The sequence below is a fragment of the Cryptomeria japonica genome, chromosome 3 (genome assembly GCF_030272615.1).
Source record: "Cryptomeria japonica chromosome 3, Sugi_1.0, whole genome shotgun sequence".
NCBI classification, from domain to species: domain Eukaryota; kingdom Viridiplantae; phylum Streptophyta; class Pinopsida; order Cupressales; family Cupressaceae; genus Cryptomeria; species Cryptomeria japonica.
Window position 1 is genome coordinate 815,109,945 of NC_081407.1, and position 23,065 is coordinate 815,133,009.

General features: G+C 37.8%; 1 protein-coding gene across 7 annotated transcripts in view; it reads left to right on the forward strand.

The window, feature by feature from the left end:
• The window catches only part of LOC131068894 (serine/threonine-protein kinase CTR1), a 212,221-nt gene that overhangs the window by 72,144 nt on the left and 117,012 nt on the right, over positions 1 to 23,065 (forward strand). For 6 of the 7 annotated variants that reach the window (XM_058004173.2, XM_058004176.2, XM_059218606.1 and 3 more), the window contains one exon: positions 16,947 to 17,021. The exons of the other annotated variant lie outside the window; for it this stretch is intronic. In XM_058004173.2, the coding sequence (XP_057860156.1) occupies positions 16,947 to 17,021 (75 nt within the window). The remainder of the gene's footprint in view (positions 1 to 16,946; positions 17,022 to 23,065) is intronic. 7 annotated transcript variants of the gene reach the window in all.

Consider the following 23,065-nt stretch of genomic DNA (forward strand, 5'->3'; position numbering starts at 1 on the left):
CCGGAAAGCTAGGAGATCTTGTCTACATTCGCAACAATCTAAAATTGTTCATGAACAGATCAGCAAATGATTCCACATCTTCTTCACAACAACAAATTTCAGAAGACATAGCAGCCGAAGTTGAAGATGAGCCTGACTTTTTGGATGATGAATTGGGCAGTGATACCGATGATGATGCTACAGCAACTCAGCCATGTGCTCTTGATGACTTGGAACTTTTTTGACGTTCTATAATCTTGTCTTTTGATTGTACCTTTTTGACTTAAAGACTTCTTCACACTCTTGATGACTTGTAGCCTTTTTGAAGTTCTTAAGTCTCGACTTTTGATTGTATCTTTTTGACAAAAAACATATCAGCAATCGTGATTATTGTGATTTCAAATGTTTCTTATGGTATCTGAATGTTGCATCTTAAACTATTTGATAAGTTATTTGAAATATTACTTATATTTTTTAAAAAAATAAAAATTATATAAGGCGAATTTAATGCTGAATTTTTTTTCCAATTTTTTTTGCCCTTGCCGAACTTCATCCCAATTTCATGGTTTCCGAATTCGAATACGAATTCGAATGCGGTGACTTAGAACCAAAATATGTTTACCTTCTTCTTTCACATAAAGGTTGATGTCCGCCATTCCTCTTTTAAAACCTTGTTGTTGTAGATACTTATCCAACCTGTCATACCAAGCATGTGAGGCTTGTTTAAGGCCATAAAGTGCCTTTTTCAGCTTGCATACATAGTCATGATTCTCTGATAAAACAAATCCATCAGATTGTTCTATATACACCTCTTCATTCAGATTTCCATTAAGAAAAACAAATTTCACATCCATTTGAAAAATCTTGAAACCTTTGAAAGAAGCAAAAGTGGAAAACATTCTAATTGCTTCAAGACGTGCAACAGGAGCAAAGGTCTCATCAAAATCAATACCTTCTACTTGTGCATACCCTTTGCAAACAAGCCTTGCTTTGTTCCTTACCACTTGACCTTCTTCATTTAATTTGTTCCTGAAGGCCCATTTTGTGCCTATTAAATTTTTATCCTTTGGTCTAGGCACAAGTTCCCATGTTTCACTTTTCTGTATTTGATCAAGCTCTTCTTTCATGGGTGCTATCCAAAATTTATCGTCAACTGCTTCTTCAAAACACTCAGGTTCAAACATGGACAACAAAGAAATATCCTCATCTTCATAATAATTCACATTTCTTTTAGTTGCTCTAGTTCTATTCTCAGGTAAAATCTGACTAGTAGGATGATTCCTTTGCACAAACTTAGGAGTCTTATAAGTAATCTTACCAAGATCAATTTTAGATTCATTTTTAGAAAGAGTATTTGCTGTCCCAAGCTGAATACTTGAAGAAGTGTTTGTTACCTTGGGTTGATCATTTTATGAAGTATTCTTTGCATTACCACTTGCTGTCCCAGCTTGTGTATGAGAGGAAGTGTTAAAGATGATAGTTTCGGTCAGATAAATATGATCATGAATGAGACTTACATCATTAGAATAATTCATATATGTATACCAATATACATAGTAATAATCATTGAGTTTATTATTACTATGTATTTTTATTATTAATATAAATACATATTCTTTTCATGAATAAATTAAATCTGATTAATTGATCTAATGGCTGATCATATATCGATCATCATCTTCCAAGTGTAAATCTGTGTTCATGCATGATCCATACCCGTTGATAGAGTGTATCGACTATCTTTTTCGATTTACCATAAATCAATAATGTGTATTGATTTACCTTAATCAATAATGTATATTGATTAACTGATTCTTCAATTTAACATACCGTTTGTGAATCGGTTGTGTTAACTGAATAGTTAAGTATCAATTGTGAATCGGTATTTGTTTATAATAACAAACGGTTTGTTAATGCCACCGATTATGAATTGGTATTTGCAATATTAAATGGACAGACATATCGGTGGAGAGACATGTCTCCACACGTGTGGAGACATGTCTATCCATCGATGTGCCTCCCCATTTAGATATATATAATTCACAAATAGATCAATGAAGGTAGTACCACAATCTATTAGTGCAAGCCTTGGAAGATGTGGAGAGATGTCTCTCCACCGATATGCCTCCCCATTTAGATATATATAATTCACAAATAGATCGATGAAGGTAGTACCGCAATCTATTAGTGCAAGCCTTGGAAGATCGATCTCATCCTCAACACAACAATATTTGTGATATAATCAGCAGCACTTGAAGCATTATCAAAATTTAGGAAATCAACATAGTTTGTGGACATACTATCTTCCCTTATACTTGCAGCAACCTACAAGATTCATAGGTTAGTGAGATAATCATTTGTGAGATTATAAAATTAAAAGATACTTCTATTTTATCTACTGAGAAATCTAATCTACATTAACAGGAAGAAGGTTGAACTAATACAGATGCAAAAGCATATGGATTTCAAAGAATCGATTCTAATCTACATTAACAGGAAGAAGGTTGAACTAATACAAATGCAAAAGCATATGGATTTCAAAGAATCGATGTTGTTCAATTAATCAAGGAGACAAAGCTCCTTTTTATAGAGTTACAAAGATGATGTTTCTAAAAGAAACAATCATTAACTAGAGGCGAAATTAGAAACCACTTAAATGACCATTAATAACACAATGACCAAGATATTATTGTAATATGAACAACACCTTCTATTTCATCTTTTTGAGGACTATTGTCACCATTTTCATGCTTGTCACAAGAATTAGTAATCTCATGAATTTTTATATTAACACTTTCTACAATCTTATGTAACCTTTTATGAAGTATTTGTAAGGCTTACTTTTAGAAGAATAGCCCAAAAAGACACCTTCATCTGCCCTAGCATCAAATTTACCTAGGCTGTCTTCTTCTCTTTTGATGTAACATGGATTACCAAAAACTTTAAAGTACTTTACCGTAGCGGGCTTACCTTTGCACAATTCATATGGTGTCTTATTGTGCTTTGCTCTCATTATTCCTTTGTTCTGAATGTAAACAGTAGTATGGATTGCTTCTCTCCAAAATGTGTCTCTTACCTTTGACTCATTCATCATACTTTGAGCTATTTCTTGAACTGGTTTGTTCTTTCTCTCAACAACACCATTTTGTTGAGGTGTCTTAGTTGCTGAAAACTGTCTTTTAATATCATTTTTCTCATAGAAACTGATAAAATCGTTAGAAGTAAACTCATCTCCATTACTTGAACATAAGCATTTAATTTTCAGATCTATTTCATTTTCAACTAGAGCTTTGAAACTTCAAACCTCTCTAATGCTTCTGATTTTTCTTTCAAAAAAGTCACCCAAGTCATGCGTGAAAAGTCGTCAATCAAAAGCATGAAATATTTCTCACCTTGCAAACTCGCAGTCCTTGTAGGACCACACAAATTTGTGTGTACAAGCTCTAGAGGTCTAGTACTGGATAATTCCTTTGATTTGAAACTTGTTCTAGTTTGTTGACCCATCTGACAATCTTTGCAAACAATATCTGAAAGCTTAGCAAGCTGTGACATGTCTCTAACAACTTCCTTCTTGTTGATTTGAATCAGATTATCAAAGTTAATGTGCCGAAATCTTCTATGCCACAACCAAGCTTCATCAAGCTGACTTAAACAACACTTTTCACCATTAGTATCATCAAGAATATATCAGTGTTCCACAGAAACGCGTTTCCCTCTCCCAGGCCCAAGTCCCCCAATCCCCGAAGCCCGTCCCCGCGTCCCCGCGTCTCCCCATCCCCACCATCCGTGGAACACTGGAATATATAGATTGTTTGCAGCTCTACTTGCATCAACAACATGCTTTCCATTTTTACTAATAACACAACAATCTAAATTGAAAACCAAGTTATATCCTTAATCACACAGCTGGCTAACACTCAAAAGAAATTTTTTTCAACCCTTTAACATACAATACATTTTCAACCTTGGTTTCCCCCTCAATTCAAAACAATCTACCTTTACCTGCAACTCTTGCAGAAGAATTGCCACGAAATCAAACTTTATCTCCATTCATCCTTTTGAGAGTCAAAATTTTTCCCTTGTCTCTAGTCATATGTCTTGAGCAGCCATTGTCAACATACCAGATGTCTTTTTCATTCTGTGCAAGAAAGCCAGTTTGCACAACCAAGGACGTTTCTGTACTTTGCTTCTACTTTTTCCTCCACACTTTAGTGCTCTCCTTTGCTTTTCCCTTTGCAACATCCTTCTTAGAGAAATTTGTCATGCCACTTTTACATACTTTTGTAGTATGACCAAAGTTATTGCATTTGTAACAAATAATGTTGTAATTCCTTAGTGGTGCAAAAGGATTTTTATTCGTAAAACTAAAATTTCTCCTAGAGAACACTCTACAATTTATGGTTTTATGACCGAAATAATTGCAAGTAAATCAGTAACCATAAAAGAAAGAGTTGTTAGACCTGTTCATATGAGTTTGTCCAAAAGTAGAAAACCTATTGAAGGCACCATTTTTGATTTTGGAGAGTGAGTATCTCATGTTATCAACATCAAACTTCTGCTGTTCTACTTTTGTAGATTTTGAGCATTGACTTTCCTCATGGCCAACTCCACTTTTATCAAGAGATTGTTTTTGAGAATTTAACAATCCATCCAAAAACAAAGTACACTCTTGATAAGTGTTTTCATGATTCAATAACTTTGTAGATTTATCGAACTTTCTTAAAGAAACAACTTCAGCTTCAAGCTTCTCGCAGTTTTGTTCTTTATCTATAAGCTGTCTTCTAAGGTCATCTTCAATTTTCTTTGCTTCAGCAATTTTAACATTTAAATCAGCAATCATTTTTTCAGCAGCCTCTAATGCAAGAGATTTTTCAGTAGTTTTGTTATTCTCTTCTTGTAGAAGTAACTTTAAATTCTGATTTTTCTTTCTCAACTTTTTGATCTCATTAAGAGCACTGATAAGTTCTTGCTCAAGATCAACTTCAACCTTTTCTTCATCAAAATAGTCTTCTTCGTGATTTTCAGTTAAAGTCTTGTTGTGACCTTTTCACATGTCGCCCCATTGCAAATGAGGACACCCTCTTTCTTGCTTTCCATGTCATGTTAGTCTAGGGTTTTGGCAGTCAGGTGGCAAAGTTTTGAGCTTTCAGTTACTGCGTCTCAGTTTTGAAGTGATCATGCTTAAGGTACAACTAGGTTGATGTTAATGATAAAATGGTCTTAGTCTCGATGAGGTGCGTTTTTCCCCTCATGGGGTGCTTTTTGAGGAAAATCTCAATGCATCAGGATTCTCCACCATAGTTGTCTCGATGGACCACGTTTTTCCACCAGAGGTAAAAATGACTAACTTAAGTGCTACAAGTTGTCCAGATGAAGTTTGAATTTCCCCCAAGGAAGAGGATGAGTGTGACGAAGTTAAGTGTAGAAAAAATTGCATTGTCCCGATGAAGTGTGTTTTTCCTTTGGATGAATTAGTGGAGTGTCAATGTGATTATTGTCTAGATGGAGTTTGAATTTCCCCTGGAGTCTATTATGATGAATTTTGACAAGTTTTATGTGTCCTGATGAGGGTTGTTTTTCTCCAGAGCTTGATTTGTGGACAAAGTTGATGAAATGAATGATATTTTTGTGTCTAGATGGAGATCGATTTTCCCCAAAATGAGATTTTTGGACAAAGGCAAGAGAAATAATGAACTTTTATGTTTCTAGATGGCCCACGTTTTTCCCCAAAGGCCTTATGTGATGAATTATGATGAAATTTAATGCAAATTGTTATCCCAATAAGGTTCGATTTTCCTCAAGTGGTCATAATTTAATGCAAGTGAAGGTTTTAAATGACGAGTGTGCCCAAATTAAATTATTTTTGCCTTGTTACAATTATTTAGTAATCAATAATGTGATGTCCCCTTCTAGTTAGAAACATCAGTTTGGTAGGATTAGCCTATCAGTCAACCTTCGTAGGCTAATGAGGTTGGATAGAGGGTCAGTTGTGGCAGTGATTCAGTCAAAGAATGGGATATTCTTCCTCTCCAGAGTTTGGTAGATGCAGAATTAGCATTGGTTTTGGTTTTAGAGCTCAGTTCTTCATACTTGCTATTTATAGTAAGTTCGGTGGTGATCGAGTTGGACGCTTTCTATTTTTAGCAGAGCATTTGGTTACGTGGGGTTAAGCAGTGTTGACTCTCATTCTAGATGGCTTAGTGAATTATTAAGTATTTTGGGAGTTATTCATGTTAAGTCGCCAAAATGATATTAAATTTATTAAAGGGGTTATTATAAAGTTATAACTTAACTTTATAATTGAGGGTCAAGTCATCATTAGAAAGGGGGCCAATTATACAATTAATTTTATTGGCATCTAACCCAAGGTGACTATTAAGTAATGAACTTAATGAACTATTATTTCATTTTTAATGATTTAAATGTTTTTTGGACGGGGCCGAACTTATGGGAAGAATATATAAGTGCAAATGAATCGAACTTCATTCATTTTTGAGCATTTTGTTAACTCATTTACTCTCTAAGCTTTGGGAAAAACGGCAATTCCTTATGCTTTTTGGCATTGGAGAGCGTAGCATCTTCTCTGCAACAGCTATCTGAGGTTGTGAAATAACTTCTGAAGATTGCTAAATTGATTGGCTTCAGGCAGAGGTCAATATTGGACGAATTGGAATGAGAAGTCGGTGTGTTTCAACCAGATTTGAGGAACCAGGTTGCAGGCTATTATATGTTAGCATTTAGAGGATCTTGGGAGCCAACAACACTCAGCCACGACCTGCTTTTTGACAGCTGCAGGCAGCAATAAGGGCGCTATTCATTAAGGTGCGATTTCTTGTTTGAAGGCATAATAAATTCTGAAATAAATTTTGGAGGCAGTGGCATACCAAGGAAGACCAAAAGCAGCCTATGGAAGTGTAAGGGAAGCTTATGTAGCAGATCGGATCAGTATTTCAGGTTCCTATTATCCATTGTAGTTTTTTTTTTGATTTCAATCATTTAAAAAGGTCTCAACTGTTGGCTCTATGCTATGACTATGAAATTTAGGTATTTATATATGCATCTTTGTTGGAGTTCTATGTATTTGAGCATCTATATATATTCTGCATTCATTATATCTGAAAATTCCCAAAAAGCAAATAAAAAATCGGAAAATACAAAACAAAAACAGACCCTCAATTGCAATTAAAACATCAAATAACCGACACAGAGGACAAGGGGTCTTCACAAACAACAATCATTTAATGACAAATATGTTATCCCAAGGCAAATCGATTTTCCACCAGGCTGTTATAAAGCAAGTTTTTTATCCCACATTGCTTGTGTGGTGAATTGTTGAGGTAAAAACATGAATAATTATGCCCAGTCAGCATTATAATATTATTATATTTGCCTTGATGTGACACTTGAAGAAGCTGATTGAAGGAATATTATTATATTACAGCAGATTGAAAGGTGTTTGTTGTCTAGGTGTCATTTGGACACCATTATTGGAGGAGTTGCAGATTGAAGGGGGGCGATTTTGCCCAATCATGCTTTAGCACCACCATTGAAGGGGATTGACATCAATTTTTTTTTTTTGTGGCTAGTTGTGCCACATTTTTGGCGATTTGGAGTGACTTCAGCTTTGACGCCATTGCTGGTAGGGGGGAGTGATTTCATTCAAGTTTGAGTTTGACGCCATAGTTGGGAGAGTTTGGACATCATCATTTGGGGGCCATTGCTGATCCTTGCCTGGGACATTAATTTCGAGGTCTTAACTTCATTTCCAGCTATCATTGGAAGGGCGATTTTGTCTTGGATATCTTTTTTGATGAATCAAGGGTATTTTATGAAGACACCATTGCTGCTACAAGTCTGAAACTCCATTTACCAGCATCGTCTTCAGACTGAAACAACACTTCCAGCCCCTTGATAGCGTCCAGGCTTGGCTATTTTAGAGTTTTGGAAGACGAAGTAATTCAAGTGTGAGTGTGTGCCATGGCCGTGTCCACTTCCATCCACTGATTTCAATCATTTTCAGTGTGTCTTTGGACTTTTGGAGGCCATTTTCAGACTTTCAAAGGGGTGTATTCAGACTTAGTATCAGAAAATCAGACTTATATACACCATTTTCAGAGTGTTTTCAGACCTGGGGTATACCTTTTGAGCCTCAAATTTATCATTTTTTGAGTATACCAGGGTGTTCCCAGACTTGTACTTCATGATTAGACCTTAAATAAGTCTGAAAATTAAGGTTTTAGGAGGGTTTATACCCTATTTTGATCCAAATTCAAATTGTTTTTAGGGTTTATGTTACAAATTGTTAAAATTTATGATTTTAGACCCTTTAAATTAACAAAATCATTAGAAATCAGAACTTAGGAAATTCTGAAAACAAACTATTCAAGTTACTTTTCCATTATATTGACTTCTAGCTTCGTACAGGTACCATGTCTAAGGCTGGAATAGCAGCGAGGAAGGAACAGTTGAAGATCGTATAAGAGGGTTTCTATCCGGATTCATTGCTATCGTCCCAATGGAAGAGGATCACGGATACAAACATGGAATTCTTGGACATGAGGCAGATGCGACAAAGAGTGTTTGGAGTGAAGAACCATCTTCCTTTCACCCTATCGGCCAATATCATGAAGAGTGAAATTTACCAATCAGCTGGCTTTCCACCATCCGTACAATGCAGTGAACATATTGTCGAGTGTGCGAAGCACTATGATCCAAGAACCATAATGATCAAGTCACCCAAGGGGACAGTCTTGCGAACTTAGTCGAGGATGTAGACGCGAAAATGTTTGGAATCCTGTTGACTTGTATTTTGTACACGACCAAACATAGAATAAAATACCTAAAGGTACCTTATCCTCTCTTGAATAAAGTCTCCGATTGCTGAAGATGTCGCGAAAAGGATCAATCGGGATGACTTCAAGGTTCTTTGCTGTAGGATCTCTACGTGTGGATAAGCTCTTTGTGGTATGATGTGATTTTGCTGGAATCACAAGGGGACTTACACTCAATGACTAAACTTCTAATTTGCTTTGAATATTGCTGGAACACAGGATTTTATTGCCTTAGATTTGAAAAAAAGGAAAAAAGACCAGGGCGAGGAAAGGATCTAATCCTAACACTAAGAATGTAAGAGCAATGAATGATCTTTGATGGAATTCTAACTAAGTCTTGTTTTGACATCCCAGGACCATCTCCACAAGGTTAGTGCGATCTTCAAAGGAAAGCTTTGTGATGTTCAAATCATCATTGCAGGCATAGACACCATCAGGCTGATGCATATCAATGAAGAAGCGACAATTGAAGTTAAGCTTAAGCTGAATGATTCCAGTTGACTACACAAGGCAAGTCTGCAATCAACAAACTGCTCGTAGTATGGATATACGAATTTCACCATCAATCAAGCACATTTCTTCCACTCATCTAATAACATGAAATCAAATATGAGAAGTATAGAGACCATGCAAATTGTCGAATCGACCCATAAATTTCACCATTTCTTCAATGAAGTTTTACAAGTCTTTTACAACAACATCTTGGCAACAATCTTTGCCTTCTTTCTCTACTCTACTCTAATTGCTATTCTATCCACTAGCTAATCACCTTCTAACTACTCTCTATCTGCTAACTTCTTTCCAACTCCTTTCACAAATGAAATGCCAGGGCTTATATAGTGCCCTCAATACAATTCGATGGCTTAGATCAATTCGAGATCAATGGCCAAGATTCAACAATGAAAACCCTAATTAGGGTTTGTTACAACCATTACACAACATTTAATGCTAGACCAATGATAAAATTATATCTTTAGGACACATGTCTTCTCTGGAAAATTCGACCAATAGATAGTTGGGGTAGGTACATCGAAGTTTGTGCCACCTCCCATGAGTTAGGTATATTGAATCTGGACATGCTGAGGTGGACCAATCTAATTGGAGAAGTGATGACTAGGACGCCACCTCATCTGACACTTGTAATTTGGTAGATATTCAACTTGATGTTGCTGAGAAGCTAGCTTTAATTAACTCTTCTGAAACTATCTGCTTCTTCAACGAACCCTTGCTCTAACTTCTCGTCTTTGATGTGCAGGATGATGATGTACGTCGCCTTGGAATGCTGGATTGGAAGAAGTCATTCTTGATGATACTTGACCGAAGAAGGCCGTCCTTGTCGATGCTAGGTTGGAGGAGGTCGCCCTTATCCTCGCTTGATCTTCTTTGATGAGAACCTGTCGACTTGTAGATCCTCCGGGCTCTGGAGTCGCCATCTTGATACCTACACAACATTTCAAAATTAGTTCTTAAGCATTATATCTTGAAGTGTAGAAATTAAGATTCAAGAGGAAGATTTAAGATTTTAATTTAGGAAACTTCATGATAAATCTTGAGTTATCATTGCCTAATTAACCATGCAATACTTAGACTTTTCTAAAAAATGTCTAAAAATCAAACATTGAACAAGGGTGTAAAGACGATTTCACCATACCTCCTCTTGAGTTTTAAAATCTAAGAAATGATGTAAAAAAAAAAAAGATTTCGCTAGGCAAAGTGTAGATCAAAGCCTTCTCTTGAACAAATTGCGCCTCCTCTAGCTTGGAAAAGAATAAACTCCACTAGCCTCTTCAAAAATCTGGAAATTCGCCTTCAAATACCTTAAAAAAATCTGGAAATTATCCTCCAATCTAGCAAGAAATTCGCCTCTCCAATAGCCTTCAAGATGAATTTCGCCCTCCTTAGTCTCCACACTTAGTAGAAATTCGCTCCACTCCAGCTAGATTTCGCACCGTCAATTAGCTCTCCAAATTCACACTTGAAAGGATGATTGAATGATTTGAATTGTGAAAAAACACCTCCAATATATAGAGCGCTCACCCCTTTGCTCCCTCTAGGCCGACTTGGCAAAAAGAGGTTAAAAATAAATAAATTTCCAAAAAAAAAATGGGGCCGACTTGGCAAAATAAGTGAAAATAAGGCCTTGTGCGCTCCATATTTAATTTTAATTTAATAAAAATTAATTTTAAATGCCTCCAAAGTAAAATTTCGATTTTCTCAAGGCCTAAAATTAATTTATTAAATACCAAAATGTTTTTAATTTAATTCTGATTTCCCAAATGCCTCAAAATTAGCATTTTTGGCGATCTAATGCAATTTGGAAAATATTAAGTTTTAAAACAAGGCTTAATGAGTTTTCATGTGGATTTCGCCTTGGGCCTTCACTGAGGGTTAGGAGCGATTTTTCATTCTTAAGCTTGATTTCTTCACTTTTCTCGCTGAAACCTCTTTGTTAGGGAAGACTTCACCTTGTTTTGTGTTATGAATAGGTTTTTATATCCAACAAGGGATAAAATAGTGTCCACAAGAAATTCGCCCTGGACCCTCAGAGAGGGTCAGGAGCGAATTTGCCTTCTCTAGGCAAAACTTCTTCATCCTTTGGTCTTGAAACGGGTTTGGGGCTTCATCATGCTCATTCCAGCACTCTTCTTGCCTTTAATACCTCATCTTGACCACAACAATGCTAAAAATGACCTTCATGGAGAATTTCGCCTTGGGCCTTTAGTAATGGTCAAGGGTGAAATTATCCTTGTTGCCCAAAATTCAACAATTTTCAAACTTTCAAACTTTCAAATGCATCCAGTAACGTCCAATCTTCACTCCGGGAAACCCTGCACAAAACAAGTTAGCTAAAATTAGCGAGAAATAAACTTGAACCATATTTTCGCCCTGGACCCTCAGCAAGGGTCAAGAGCGATTTTTACAATCTAGGCTAAATTGCTCAATCTTTTAGTTTCAAATCACTTCATAGGGCAAGGTAAGATCATTTTCAAGGCCAGGAACAAGGTTTCAAATTCAAGCGAGGTGGCAAATGAAGTTTAAGATGAAGTATTTCGCTCTAGACCATCGGACATCACTTCAATATAGTGAATCTTTCCTTTGCCCAAACATCGGTGTCTTGGTTCCCATGGTTCTTTGCAGGTGAAACACAACTTCTTGCTTCTGAGTTGCTGTCTTGTGGCTTCATTGAGTGATGACCCCTTCGGATAGAGTTTATTATCCTTCTCCCTCGGAACAAAAGGTGGTTTGGTATTTGCAAAACTTTTGGAAAAGGAAGATGTTGCCATGTTACAGGCCTTTTTTATTGCTTCTGTGAGCGTGCTGGGGTTGAACCCTTTCACCCAACCTTTCAGTGGTTCCATCAATCCATCTATGAACAAGACCACCAATCTCCGCTCTGAGATGTCAGTCACCAACACAGATAGTCTCTGGAATTCTGTGATGTAACTGTCCACAGATCTTGACTACTTTAGTTGCGCCAACTCCTTGAAATTGAGTTCTGGATCCTTCTTGTTAAATCGATCTATGAGCTTCTTTGTGAATTCAACATAGGAAGTTATCTGGTCATGGCCAAGAGTGACCATTCCCTTGATACCACCATTCATGCGCGACCCCTTCCAGGTGGAGTGCTACAAACTTGATAGCTTCATCTCTTGGCATCGGGTTGAGTTGGAAGTAAGTATCTGCCTTTTGAACCCAGGCACGTGCCGAGGTCGCTCCGGCCCCATCAAAGGATGACAGGTTGATCTTACCTACCTTCCGCTTGATGTCATTGTTATAGTGTCCATAATGGCCCCGACTTTTGCTACCCGAGTATTTCATCCGGAGCTCCACATAATCCTTGAAGGATATGTCCCCCTCGAGATTTGCATCCCTCCAATCTTGACTCAACTGTGCTTGCATCTCCTGAAAGGTGGGTTCTTGCTCTCCCTGTGGTGCTTCTGATTTTTGAGGAAAAGTCGGCATCAACGGCCATGAATCTGAGCGTTGGATGTTTGACCTTCCTGTGACTGAATCATCGCCCTGTCCATTCTGTTCTCCATTCATTTTTCCCAAGGGCAACTGTCGTAAGGTTTCCTCCATGATTTGTTGTCGTTGCTCTCCTCTGGTTAGGGTTTCGTTGAGCTGAGCTTGGCTTTTGGTTAGCTCCCTTAATAGTGCCATGACTTCTCTTGTAGGCTCCTGTGGTTCCCCCATCCGATCGGCTGAAAGGTACCTCCTTTTGGTATACACTTGCATCCGCTACACGACAGGCTGGCAAGATCACAAGCTCTGATACCACTGTAATGTTCCTTGACCATACGGTACAGTATAACCGGCAAAGGAGAAGGGATTATTGAACTGGCAGGGAAGGATCGTACGGTGGATAGACCGTACAGTGGGAGAGGAGTGGCTGTATGGTGTATGAGAAGGAGGTCGTACGGTGGGGTGAAATAGGACGTACGGTGTGTCAAGGAGGAGGTCGTATGGTGTAGATGCTGTACGGTGGGGTGAAATAGGACGTACGATGTGTCAAGGCAAGCCGTATGGAGGAGTCCACGCAGGTCGTATGGTGGCGAGAGTAGGCCGTACGGTGGCAAGAATGTCCATACGGTGAAGGGGTTGTATGATGTACAATGGAGAGATTGTACGATAGTGTGAGGGAGGAGTGGCCGTACGTGTGGAGGATCTGCCGAGTGGTACGACAGTTCAATGGGTTACCTTTGGTTTCACAAATTGATCTTCTGCGCGCATACCAAGTATTGAACTCTAAGTGATAACATGCATGTATACCAGAAATGACGCTAGAAGTAACATTTGATTCAACAATGATAAGGTTCCAGATTGCCAGATCCGAAACAAGTACAAAGACAGAATAGGGTGAGAGGTGAACCTCACCGAAACTGCAAATACCAAATCAGGAGGATCTTTCACCTCCGAAATGGCGGATAACAGAACTTCAATAGGAATTCGCACAATAGAGAAAGGATACCAAAAATTCGCATGCCTACAACAATGACTAACAGGGCCATATATATGGACTCCAGGATACTTCCCAAAGGGTTTACAAATAGGCCAACACGACCAACCAAAACTTGCCTAATCTAATTAAATAAAAGGGCCCGAAAGATTTGTTATTAAATTTGGGGCCTTACAACAAAGTAATTAGATTTATTATTTAATTATATCGGGGACATCACACTACTTTGAAGAAGCAGGTGTTCTAGGAACTTGATGATACGGTTAAGGCAATCCGGGCACGATTGGATAGGACTATTGAGAAGGAGATGCTTGAAAATGAAAACAGGAGACTCAAGGAGTACATTGAAGGGATGAATTCCCAAAGGCGTGAGGATCCTACTTTTGCCTCACCTATTGCTATCGATTGTGGATTTCCCTTTGATTATGAGGTAGCGAGGAATACACATTTGGAGGTTGGAAAGTGGATCGAGGATGTTGCAAAACAAGTAGATAATGTCCTAGCTCAATTTGTCTTGGCATTTGACAAATTGTCAATGCTCATATTTAGGATACAATATTTTGTAGGAGTTTGGGATGATTTCCAGCCAGTGCAGAAGACAATTCTCGTCTTAGGGCGTTGAAGTGAATCTCGATGCCCACGTTGATCCAGGAGGGAGTTGTACATGCAAGTGATGTTTATGATTTTTCAGGGATGGTATTGTTCCTTGGCTATGTGGAAGTCCACCTATGATCATGCAAGACAAGATTGTGCAGAGATGGAAGGATCAGTATTTAAAAAATGAAGTCACACAAAGTAGGCAGATGAATACTCAACAAGAAGACAAAAGTTATCTTGTGGAAAACCCTCTCGGTTAAAAAACCATGTCATCAAATGCTTTCATTAATACAAATGGGCACCAACCCAATGAGCACCAACTCAGAATTACAAAAGAGGGCACCAACCACCAACTTTGAGAAACGTGAAGCTCCATTTCCCATTTACTGAGGCACCAACCTCAGTTTCAGCACAAACTCACAAGTTCTGAACATTTAATGTACTTTTGAGAATTCATACAGCACTTGGAAATTTCCGTAGCACTGTTCAGCAACACTCTATTTGTACCTTTTGTAGCAGAGAACAACATTTCAACCTGAATAAGAATATCATACTCAAAACAAAACACTTTTAGCTGTATGAGCATCACAAATTTCAAATGAGTCTCAGAATACTATAAACATCATTCAATCTTGATCTACTTTAAACCAGACATTATACAAAGATAATATTCTCTTTCAATCGAGAAGATTCCCTTTTTACCACTTTCAGCATCCAAACACAAAATCTTCAAAAACATTCCATAGCCTTAAACCCAACATATCGACTCATAACAATAATCATTCTTCCTATGCTGTTGAGATGGATACGTATATATGACTCTGTGTTCAAACATATACCAAGAGCTTTATACTTTTAATAAATTTTTTTTACACCCAATGTCACCAGATTTCTTGAGCCTTCGTAAATCTGTCTTCATCTATGATTCCTTCACAATAACCACCACACAAAATGGCTCAGCCAAAAAACAAAGACGGCATACAAAATACGACACACACCATATCATCCAACAAAAACAAATCATAAGAACTCTGTTGGAACATCAGAAATTCAGCGCTTCATGAAAAATGTCTGTGACACATGTACATCAAATAAGAATAAAAAACACCATATTCGCACTTGGTAAAAAAGACTTTCACACATCCAAAAAAAAAACGACTGCTATCCAGAACAAAACTGTAGAAAACAACCAATGAAATTCGATACAGCCAGTTAAAAATGGCCCTATCCTTTTCTGTAAAAACACGAACAGCCTGAATGAATAAGGAAACGGTTGTCTGCAGAAATCTTAACGACCACACAAGGCCACATTTGTTCGATTCTGTGTAGATGATTGACTGCAAAATATCATGCTAGTAACAGCCCGATATATTCCAAACACGTTTTTCATCCAAACTTTACACAGCAATATTTGTTAAAAACAGATCCGGCATAACCTTTCTTGAAAAATATATGATCATTTCAAATCGATTCTGCCACCAAACTCTCCAGACGACCACATGGTTCGCAGAAAAGAAGTACATAGATGATTGCAACCCAAAATGGTTCTGCAATACTCAGAAAAAAATAAAAATGGAAGATTTGCCTGAGCTGTGTTTGCTTAAGAAAAAATGCACATCAACTAGATTATAGAGAATACGATTCTCAAAGAAAGACGTGCCAACACACCCAATGATTCAGCAAACATACCAACTTAAGTCATATGTGGAGAAACAGTTAAAAACTCTGCAAAAATGTACACCTGGCAATTAAAGAACACCTTCGATCCATTAAGGAGACAAAAGAGTATACACACAGCCAACCAAGTACCTTGAGCAAGAAAACAGCCAGGCAGCTCAAATACAAATTCTGAAACTCAGTAGCAGGCCGTTGACATCAATGACAGAAACTATCAACAAATTCTTTGTCTTCTATTTTTTAGACATGTTTCTCTTGGTACCTTGCTGAAAAATGATATTGTTGCCTTCACGTCTAATCATTTAACTGTCATTTGCTATCTTATACTAGCAGCATTGCTTGAAGAGTATGCTGAAACAATAATTTTGATGATTGTGGACCCTAGTTTACATTCTTCAATTCTACATTCTATTGTCACAGCCATCATCCATCATGTGATATTTTCATTTTTTAATTCAATTAATTGGAATAGCCGGATCTTGGACAACCTGCAAGACTCATTAGTTAAAAGTCTAGATCATAGTCAGACAATCTAGAAACTTGATAGCGGAAGGAATCAGTGGTTATCAATAACTTGACAAGAATTGTCTTAGTTCAAAGACTACAAACATTTCTATGGACAAAGTTTCTTATGGGTACTAATTTTGGCACTAACATACTCTCAGCTTTTCCCCAGTATCTAAATGACATGTTTTTGTTGTGCATTATGCACTGTATCATGTCCATGATAGTCTTGTTTCATTTTTCTTATTCAGATTTTTTATTAGTTTCAGTTGCACATAAAAGTGCTTCTAACTTTCCCATGAAATTTGTAGTGATTCAATGTGAATTATTTCTGCTTTGGTTCAATGTTTACTCTTTCATTTGTTAGTGTTAGATTGATGGAATCTTTTATGACTATTCAGCCCAGAGCAACTCACGGAGCCTGTTTGGGTCCAAAGAAGGCATAATTTGGAGGGAGTACGAAGCTTTCCATCTAGGTTCCTTTTCTTACTTTTGATTGTGCATTTCTTTACCTCAATATTTTATCAAAGTCTTTTCTAGTTCTATAATTTTTTGATTACAGATGTAGGACAAAATCCTCAAGAACTTTCGTCCATTTCGATATTTTGAATACAGAGGATATTGTTTCAGAGTTTTAAGATTCTGTTTTTAGAAGTTTCATATCTGGTTTCCATAAAAAGAATAGGTTTCTGTTTGGGAACCTAGAAAGTTTATTATGGCAATTGCAGTTGGTTTGAGCATGTGAATATACCTATATAAGATTATATAGTACTTACATGGGTGTACACGCCTGTCTGTCTGTCTATACTCATATGAATGCATGCAGACTGCCAAAAACCAAAGAAAGGCTTTGCAAATGATTAGTTTTTGATATGTGATTTCTCATGACTGAAACAATTCACCAAACAGATTCTTTCAATGTTTTGATTTCTGAAATCAATTAATTTTATATGACTGGAGCTGTTGTAAGCATAGTTGAAAGTTTTGAACTCTTTGCTCAGTTTTCATTCACTTATAAAAGAAAAACAAAGGAAACCAAATGCAAAGATTATATAGCACAAGTAGACACACAACAAAGAGACCAAATTTTTGATGAAAAATCCTCTAGTAGAAGATTTTTTTTAGATATAACGTAAAGTTGGACTACTAGATGTTATGCCATGTAAAAGATTGATTGTTTCTTGCGAAGTCTTTGCTAAGCTACCTATTGTTGGAGATTACCATTGTGAACGAGTGACTGATTCTCATGCCTAAAAGAGCCATCATGATTGTCAAACATCAGTTGGTGCTTCAAGCTCTACCCCAGTTAATATCCAAACTCTTTGTCAACTTCGAGGAGAAATCCTTTATAATGAGTAAGGTCTATTTGAATTTCCAGAAAATATAAAGACAGATATCTACACAGAAAATAAGTTACATGGTAAAATGTTTAATTCCATTTAGCAATCCGAGGCTGATATGATGGTGAAAGACTCTGGTGTTTGTCTGGTCATTTTGCCTTTTAGATCTCAGGCTGAACTCCTAAAATGGCACAAGATGGGATTAGTCCATATACATTTAGATTGTGCTTCTCGTATTCATTTATGAAGCTTGTGCTGAGTATATGGCTACATTATTAGATGTCTGTCATACAAGATTAGACAAGGATTGGCTACTTAGTGTGCTGTCTGATTTCACACTTGCGTTAGCTGATGAGCATGCCACAAGTGCTTTTGTGTTATGATTAGCATTAAAAGGAGTTGATCTGATTTATGGATCAGTTATTGTACTGTAGGTGTTTGCTTGTGTATCTTAAATTTTTTTAGCTCATGGAAGGAGTGTTGCTTCAAAAGACTTTTTAATAGGATATCTTGTAATCCAACAATATTTAGAGTTTGGCCCCTTTTAAGAACTTCCTGTAAGGGTTATGCCATTATCACTTGAATCTATATGCACAACCTTTGTGCAGAATATGATTCGTCTTGACCATCTTATTTTATATGGAAGTATCTTGGCATATAGGTTCTGACCAGAAAGGGTGGAGAAGCCAAAACAATCTTGAGGTAGAGGAAAGAGATAGATAGACTCCTCTTTTGAAGATGACCTATAGAGGGAGGCAATAGTGATGAAGACAAGGAAGTTGATATTATTGAAGTGTCTCCTCCTTTTGGCATTCGAATCCTAGAGATTCCTAGACAAACTACACTTATTGAGCTTTCAAAAGTTACGTTAGACCCGATTGGTACATGGCTTAGCTTACTTGGGCCTCCCATTGAGGTCATGGAATACACACCTTTGAGTTCTTTGTAGGAGGAGTAGTAGGAGCAGCTCGAGTTCAATCTCCGATAGCCTGAGAGAGACCTACAACAGCCAGAGGGTATTTTACCACAGCTAGAGACAAGTATTGCGCCATTACTAGTAGGTATTCCCCCAACATTGCATGTTGGCCCATAGTTTGATGAGGAATCGTCTAGTTTGATTCAGTCAAGTGAGGACATTACCATACAACTCTCCAAAACTGATCCAAGTAATCGATTGGCAAGTATCGAGTGCTATATTCTAAACTTGGAGCTGATGGCATGCATTTTGAACAAGGTAGTGGGCACGGCTCACAAATTGGATAGTACCCATTTAATCTTTTATTGTGGGAGAGTTCCACCAAAAATTTACTAGAATATTTTTCTCTTGGATGGCTTGTCATGGAGACACATGAGATAACTGAGTCTTGGAATCCTACAAGGATTGCCCTTGCCTTTGGAGGCTCGGATGGTTAGGTCTTAGGAGTACTTTACTCAATGGGATCCAAATTTATCTCCTTATACCTATTACTACAACAGGGAATAGTCACTCATTAGACCATTGAAGCCAAAATTAAGGACTCTACTTGCATTTCCCAAAAGGTCAAAGATGAATTGGATGATTAAAGTCAAAGATTCAAACTTAATTTTCCCAACCATCACTTCTCATGGAGTTTGAGAAACTAAAATTGGTAGACAGGGAGCAGAGCATTGCTTAAAAGGATCTAGATATTGTAGACAAGGACACACAATTGGTAGAGGACAAGGAAATTGTCGAGTTGAAGCTAGATAATACGAAGGCCAAATCTCAACTTCTAGAAGCAATTCAAATGGAGAATCTTTCATGAGAACAATTAGTCTTGGTAGCCCATTAGATGAAGCAATAGACAAAGGAAGCTTACAAATTACGCCACACAGTTTCTACACACTTCACTCCTTCCTTTTTTGTTTTCTAGCAACTAGGGAAATCTTCTCACCCCACTCCTCAATCATAGACATGATTAGTTTACTTTCTGTCATTTGGAAGATGACTTTTCTTGATTGGGGGGGAGGGGGGGGGGGATGATGCAGATAGATAAGTGAGATATTAGTTGCTTTTGTTATTTTGTACACTCGATGAGAATAGTTAAGACTCATTGGTTGGGTTGAGTAGTTGGGTAGTTGTCAACGGTTGGCAACTCCTTAGCAATTGTTAGCAAGTTTAAATATCTCCTTGTAGTTGGGAGAAGGGACCACTTTGTGCAAACGAGTTCTTAATCCCAAATTTTGTATGGAGTGCATTGATGAATAAAATATACTTGTTTACTCTCTCAATTCATATGTTCTAGTTGAATTCTTCATCAATAATTTTGTTTATTGTACATTGTTAATTGGTTTACCATAACACAAGTAAACAAAAGTTGTCGATGGCATTGATAAAAAAGGAAAAGTATGTAAATGGCTAAGTCATGGTGTTAGATTATGCGAGAACCGAGAAGTGAGCTAGGATCTGATGTTGGTCGTAGATCACATGCAACTCCAAGCAAGAGATGATCGAAGATCAAAATAGTTGAATGAAGATAAATCTGATATGGAAGAAAAAGTAGATACAAAAGAGAATTTGGAGAAGACTCTCACCAAGCTATCACTGAACTAGTGAAGGTGAGAGTATAGTGCTTATTATATAGAAAAATAATAGCGTATACATCCGAGGGGTGCATTAACTCCTATTCCCCATAAAAAGTGGGAGGTTTTACCTTCTTGGTAAATGCCAAAACATGTGGCATAACCTCCTTACATGAAGACAGGAAAGGAGTTGAGAAAGTTGGCACATAAGGCCAAAAGAGGGTGAGAAACCCAACTACCCCATAACCCACTTAGCAAATGACAAAATAGTGGTTATGAGAGGTGGCACAACAAGCCAAAAGAGGGTGTGTAACTCAACTACTTGTTGTGAGGTATTCACACATTGCCCCATCGCAAATGGGGACCTCCACTTTTCGCTTTCTAGGTTAGTCGTCTTAGTTTAGTTGTTAGTTGTTGTTGAGTCTTTGCTATTAACCTTTTGTTTGTAGTTGCTCAAGAGCTGATCAAGTCTCCCTCTTAAGAATGAAGTGAGATTCAACATTCCCTTTGCCCAGCCAAAACATAATCCCTTCCACTTCTCCCAGTCCTATCAGTGGGTTCTTGTTGTGACGTATTCCCACATCGCCCCATTGCAAATGGGGACCCTTGTTTTTTTTTGCCTTCTAGGGTTTGTTTTTTGGGTCTTTTAGGGTTTTGTTTGTTAGCCTTTGCAGGATGAGTGCTTTCAGGAGGATCGTTGGATGGCAGGCTTTGCTTGAGCCGGGGTGAGTCCACAGGGCCCCAGAATTAAGGTTTCTTTGAGAGTCTTCCTTAGGGCTTGGTTTTGCTCTTGTTGCTAACTGTGTCTTGCTTGGTGAGTGAGTATCATCCTTGAAGGTCTGAGTTAGGTCAAGTTGGTGAGTGATGAAGTCTGGAATGTCATCCTGATCTTCAAATGCCCTGAAATTTGGCTAAGGCTGGAATGTCTTCTTGATCCTGAAATTTGACTAAGTCTGGAAAACTGAAGAATCCTCCAAAAACTAGATTTTGCAATATAACTCCTGGAGGTCCGAAACCACTCTCAAACATCCTAACAGTATATATGGAATATAACTTAAAGTATAAGTGGCATTTCTTCTTATACTTAAATGTTATATTCCATACATGAATCCTGACGGAGAGACCAAAATGTCAAATTTCGCTCCTGACCCTTCCAAAGGGTCCAGAGCGAAATTCTCCATAAGACATTCTAGTTTGACCCGAGCTTAGAACCAACTCGTTCCCAGGCATTTTTGAGGGCAAAACACTTGTTTGGATGGAGAAATGTGAAAATGAAGTCAAAATTTTGGCCAAGATTAGGAATTTCGCTCTTGACCCTTCCAAAGGGTCCAGAGCAAAAATCCTTATACACCTCAATTTATCACTTGTCAAGACCAAGTTCATAGTTTCTAAGGCATGCTTGGAGGTGTTTTCTGAATGTTCTAGCCTTGTAAAGATTGAAAGATGAGGAATTCTAGCCTAAAACATGAATTTCGCTCCTGACCCTTCCAAAGGGTCTAGAGCGAAAATCTTCTTAAAGCTCATTTTTTTTCCTAAGATTGACTAAGTTTTGACTTGCGGGGTATCTTGGAAGGAAGATTGGACGTCCTTGTTGATTTGGAAGCATGAGTAAATGGAGAATTTTGGCCAAGAAAGGATTTTCGCTCTTGACCCTTCCAAAGGGTCCAGGGCGAAATTCCCAAAAGGCTCTTATTTTGCAATGAAGAAGGTCAAGTTTTTGACATGAATGGAAGAAGAATAGCTTGTTTTTGCCTCCTGAAGAAGTTTCAAATTGAAAAAATGAAGGATTTTGCCCAAAAGGAGAATTTTCGCTCCTGACCCTTCCAGAGGGTCTAGAGCGAAATTCCTAAAAACACCTATTTCCTTGCAAGGTCAGAGCAACTTTTTAGTTTTTATGGCTTGAGTGGGTGTGAGGAAGTGTGTTTTGCCTTTTGAAGATGATTGAAATTGTCAGGAGGAAGCAATTAAGCCTAGAGAATGATTTTCGCTCCTGACCCTTCCAGAGGGTCTAGGGTGAAAATCCTAAAACCTATCTTTTCTTCCAAAGATCAGACTAGACCAAGCTTAGACATGGGTTTGAGAGGACTATTGAATTGCCTTGAAGTTGAATTGGATTGCTAAGAATGAAAATTTTGAAGCCAAGAGGGAAATTCGCGCCTGACCCTTCCAGAGGGTCCAGAGCAAAATTTCCAAATTCTCCCTTTTTCTTGCAAATTTAAGACAAGATTTTGCTATTCATGACTTGGATGGGAGTGAGGCGTGATGTTCTATACCTTGAAAATGATTTGAAGTTGAAAGAATGAAGGAATTGCTCTAAAACCTAAAAATCGCTCTTGACCCTTCCAAAGGGTCTAGAGCGAAAAATCCAAAACCAGTGCATTCCTTTCAAGTTTGTGCTAAGACAAGGCTAAACCAAGCTAGAAATTGCCCTTGAGACCACCTTTGAGTGGATGTTTGTTCCAAAAAATGATGATTCTAGGTCAGAGAAGGATTTTCGCTCCTGACCCTTCCAAAGGGTCCAGGGCGAAAATCTCAAAATCCCCTATTTTACCTTGCAGGAACAAACCAAGCTTGGATGGAGTGAATGAAGAAGACCATTGCCTAGCCTTGAGGGGTGGATTCAAGACAAAATGATGGAG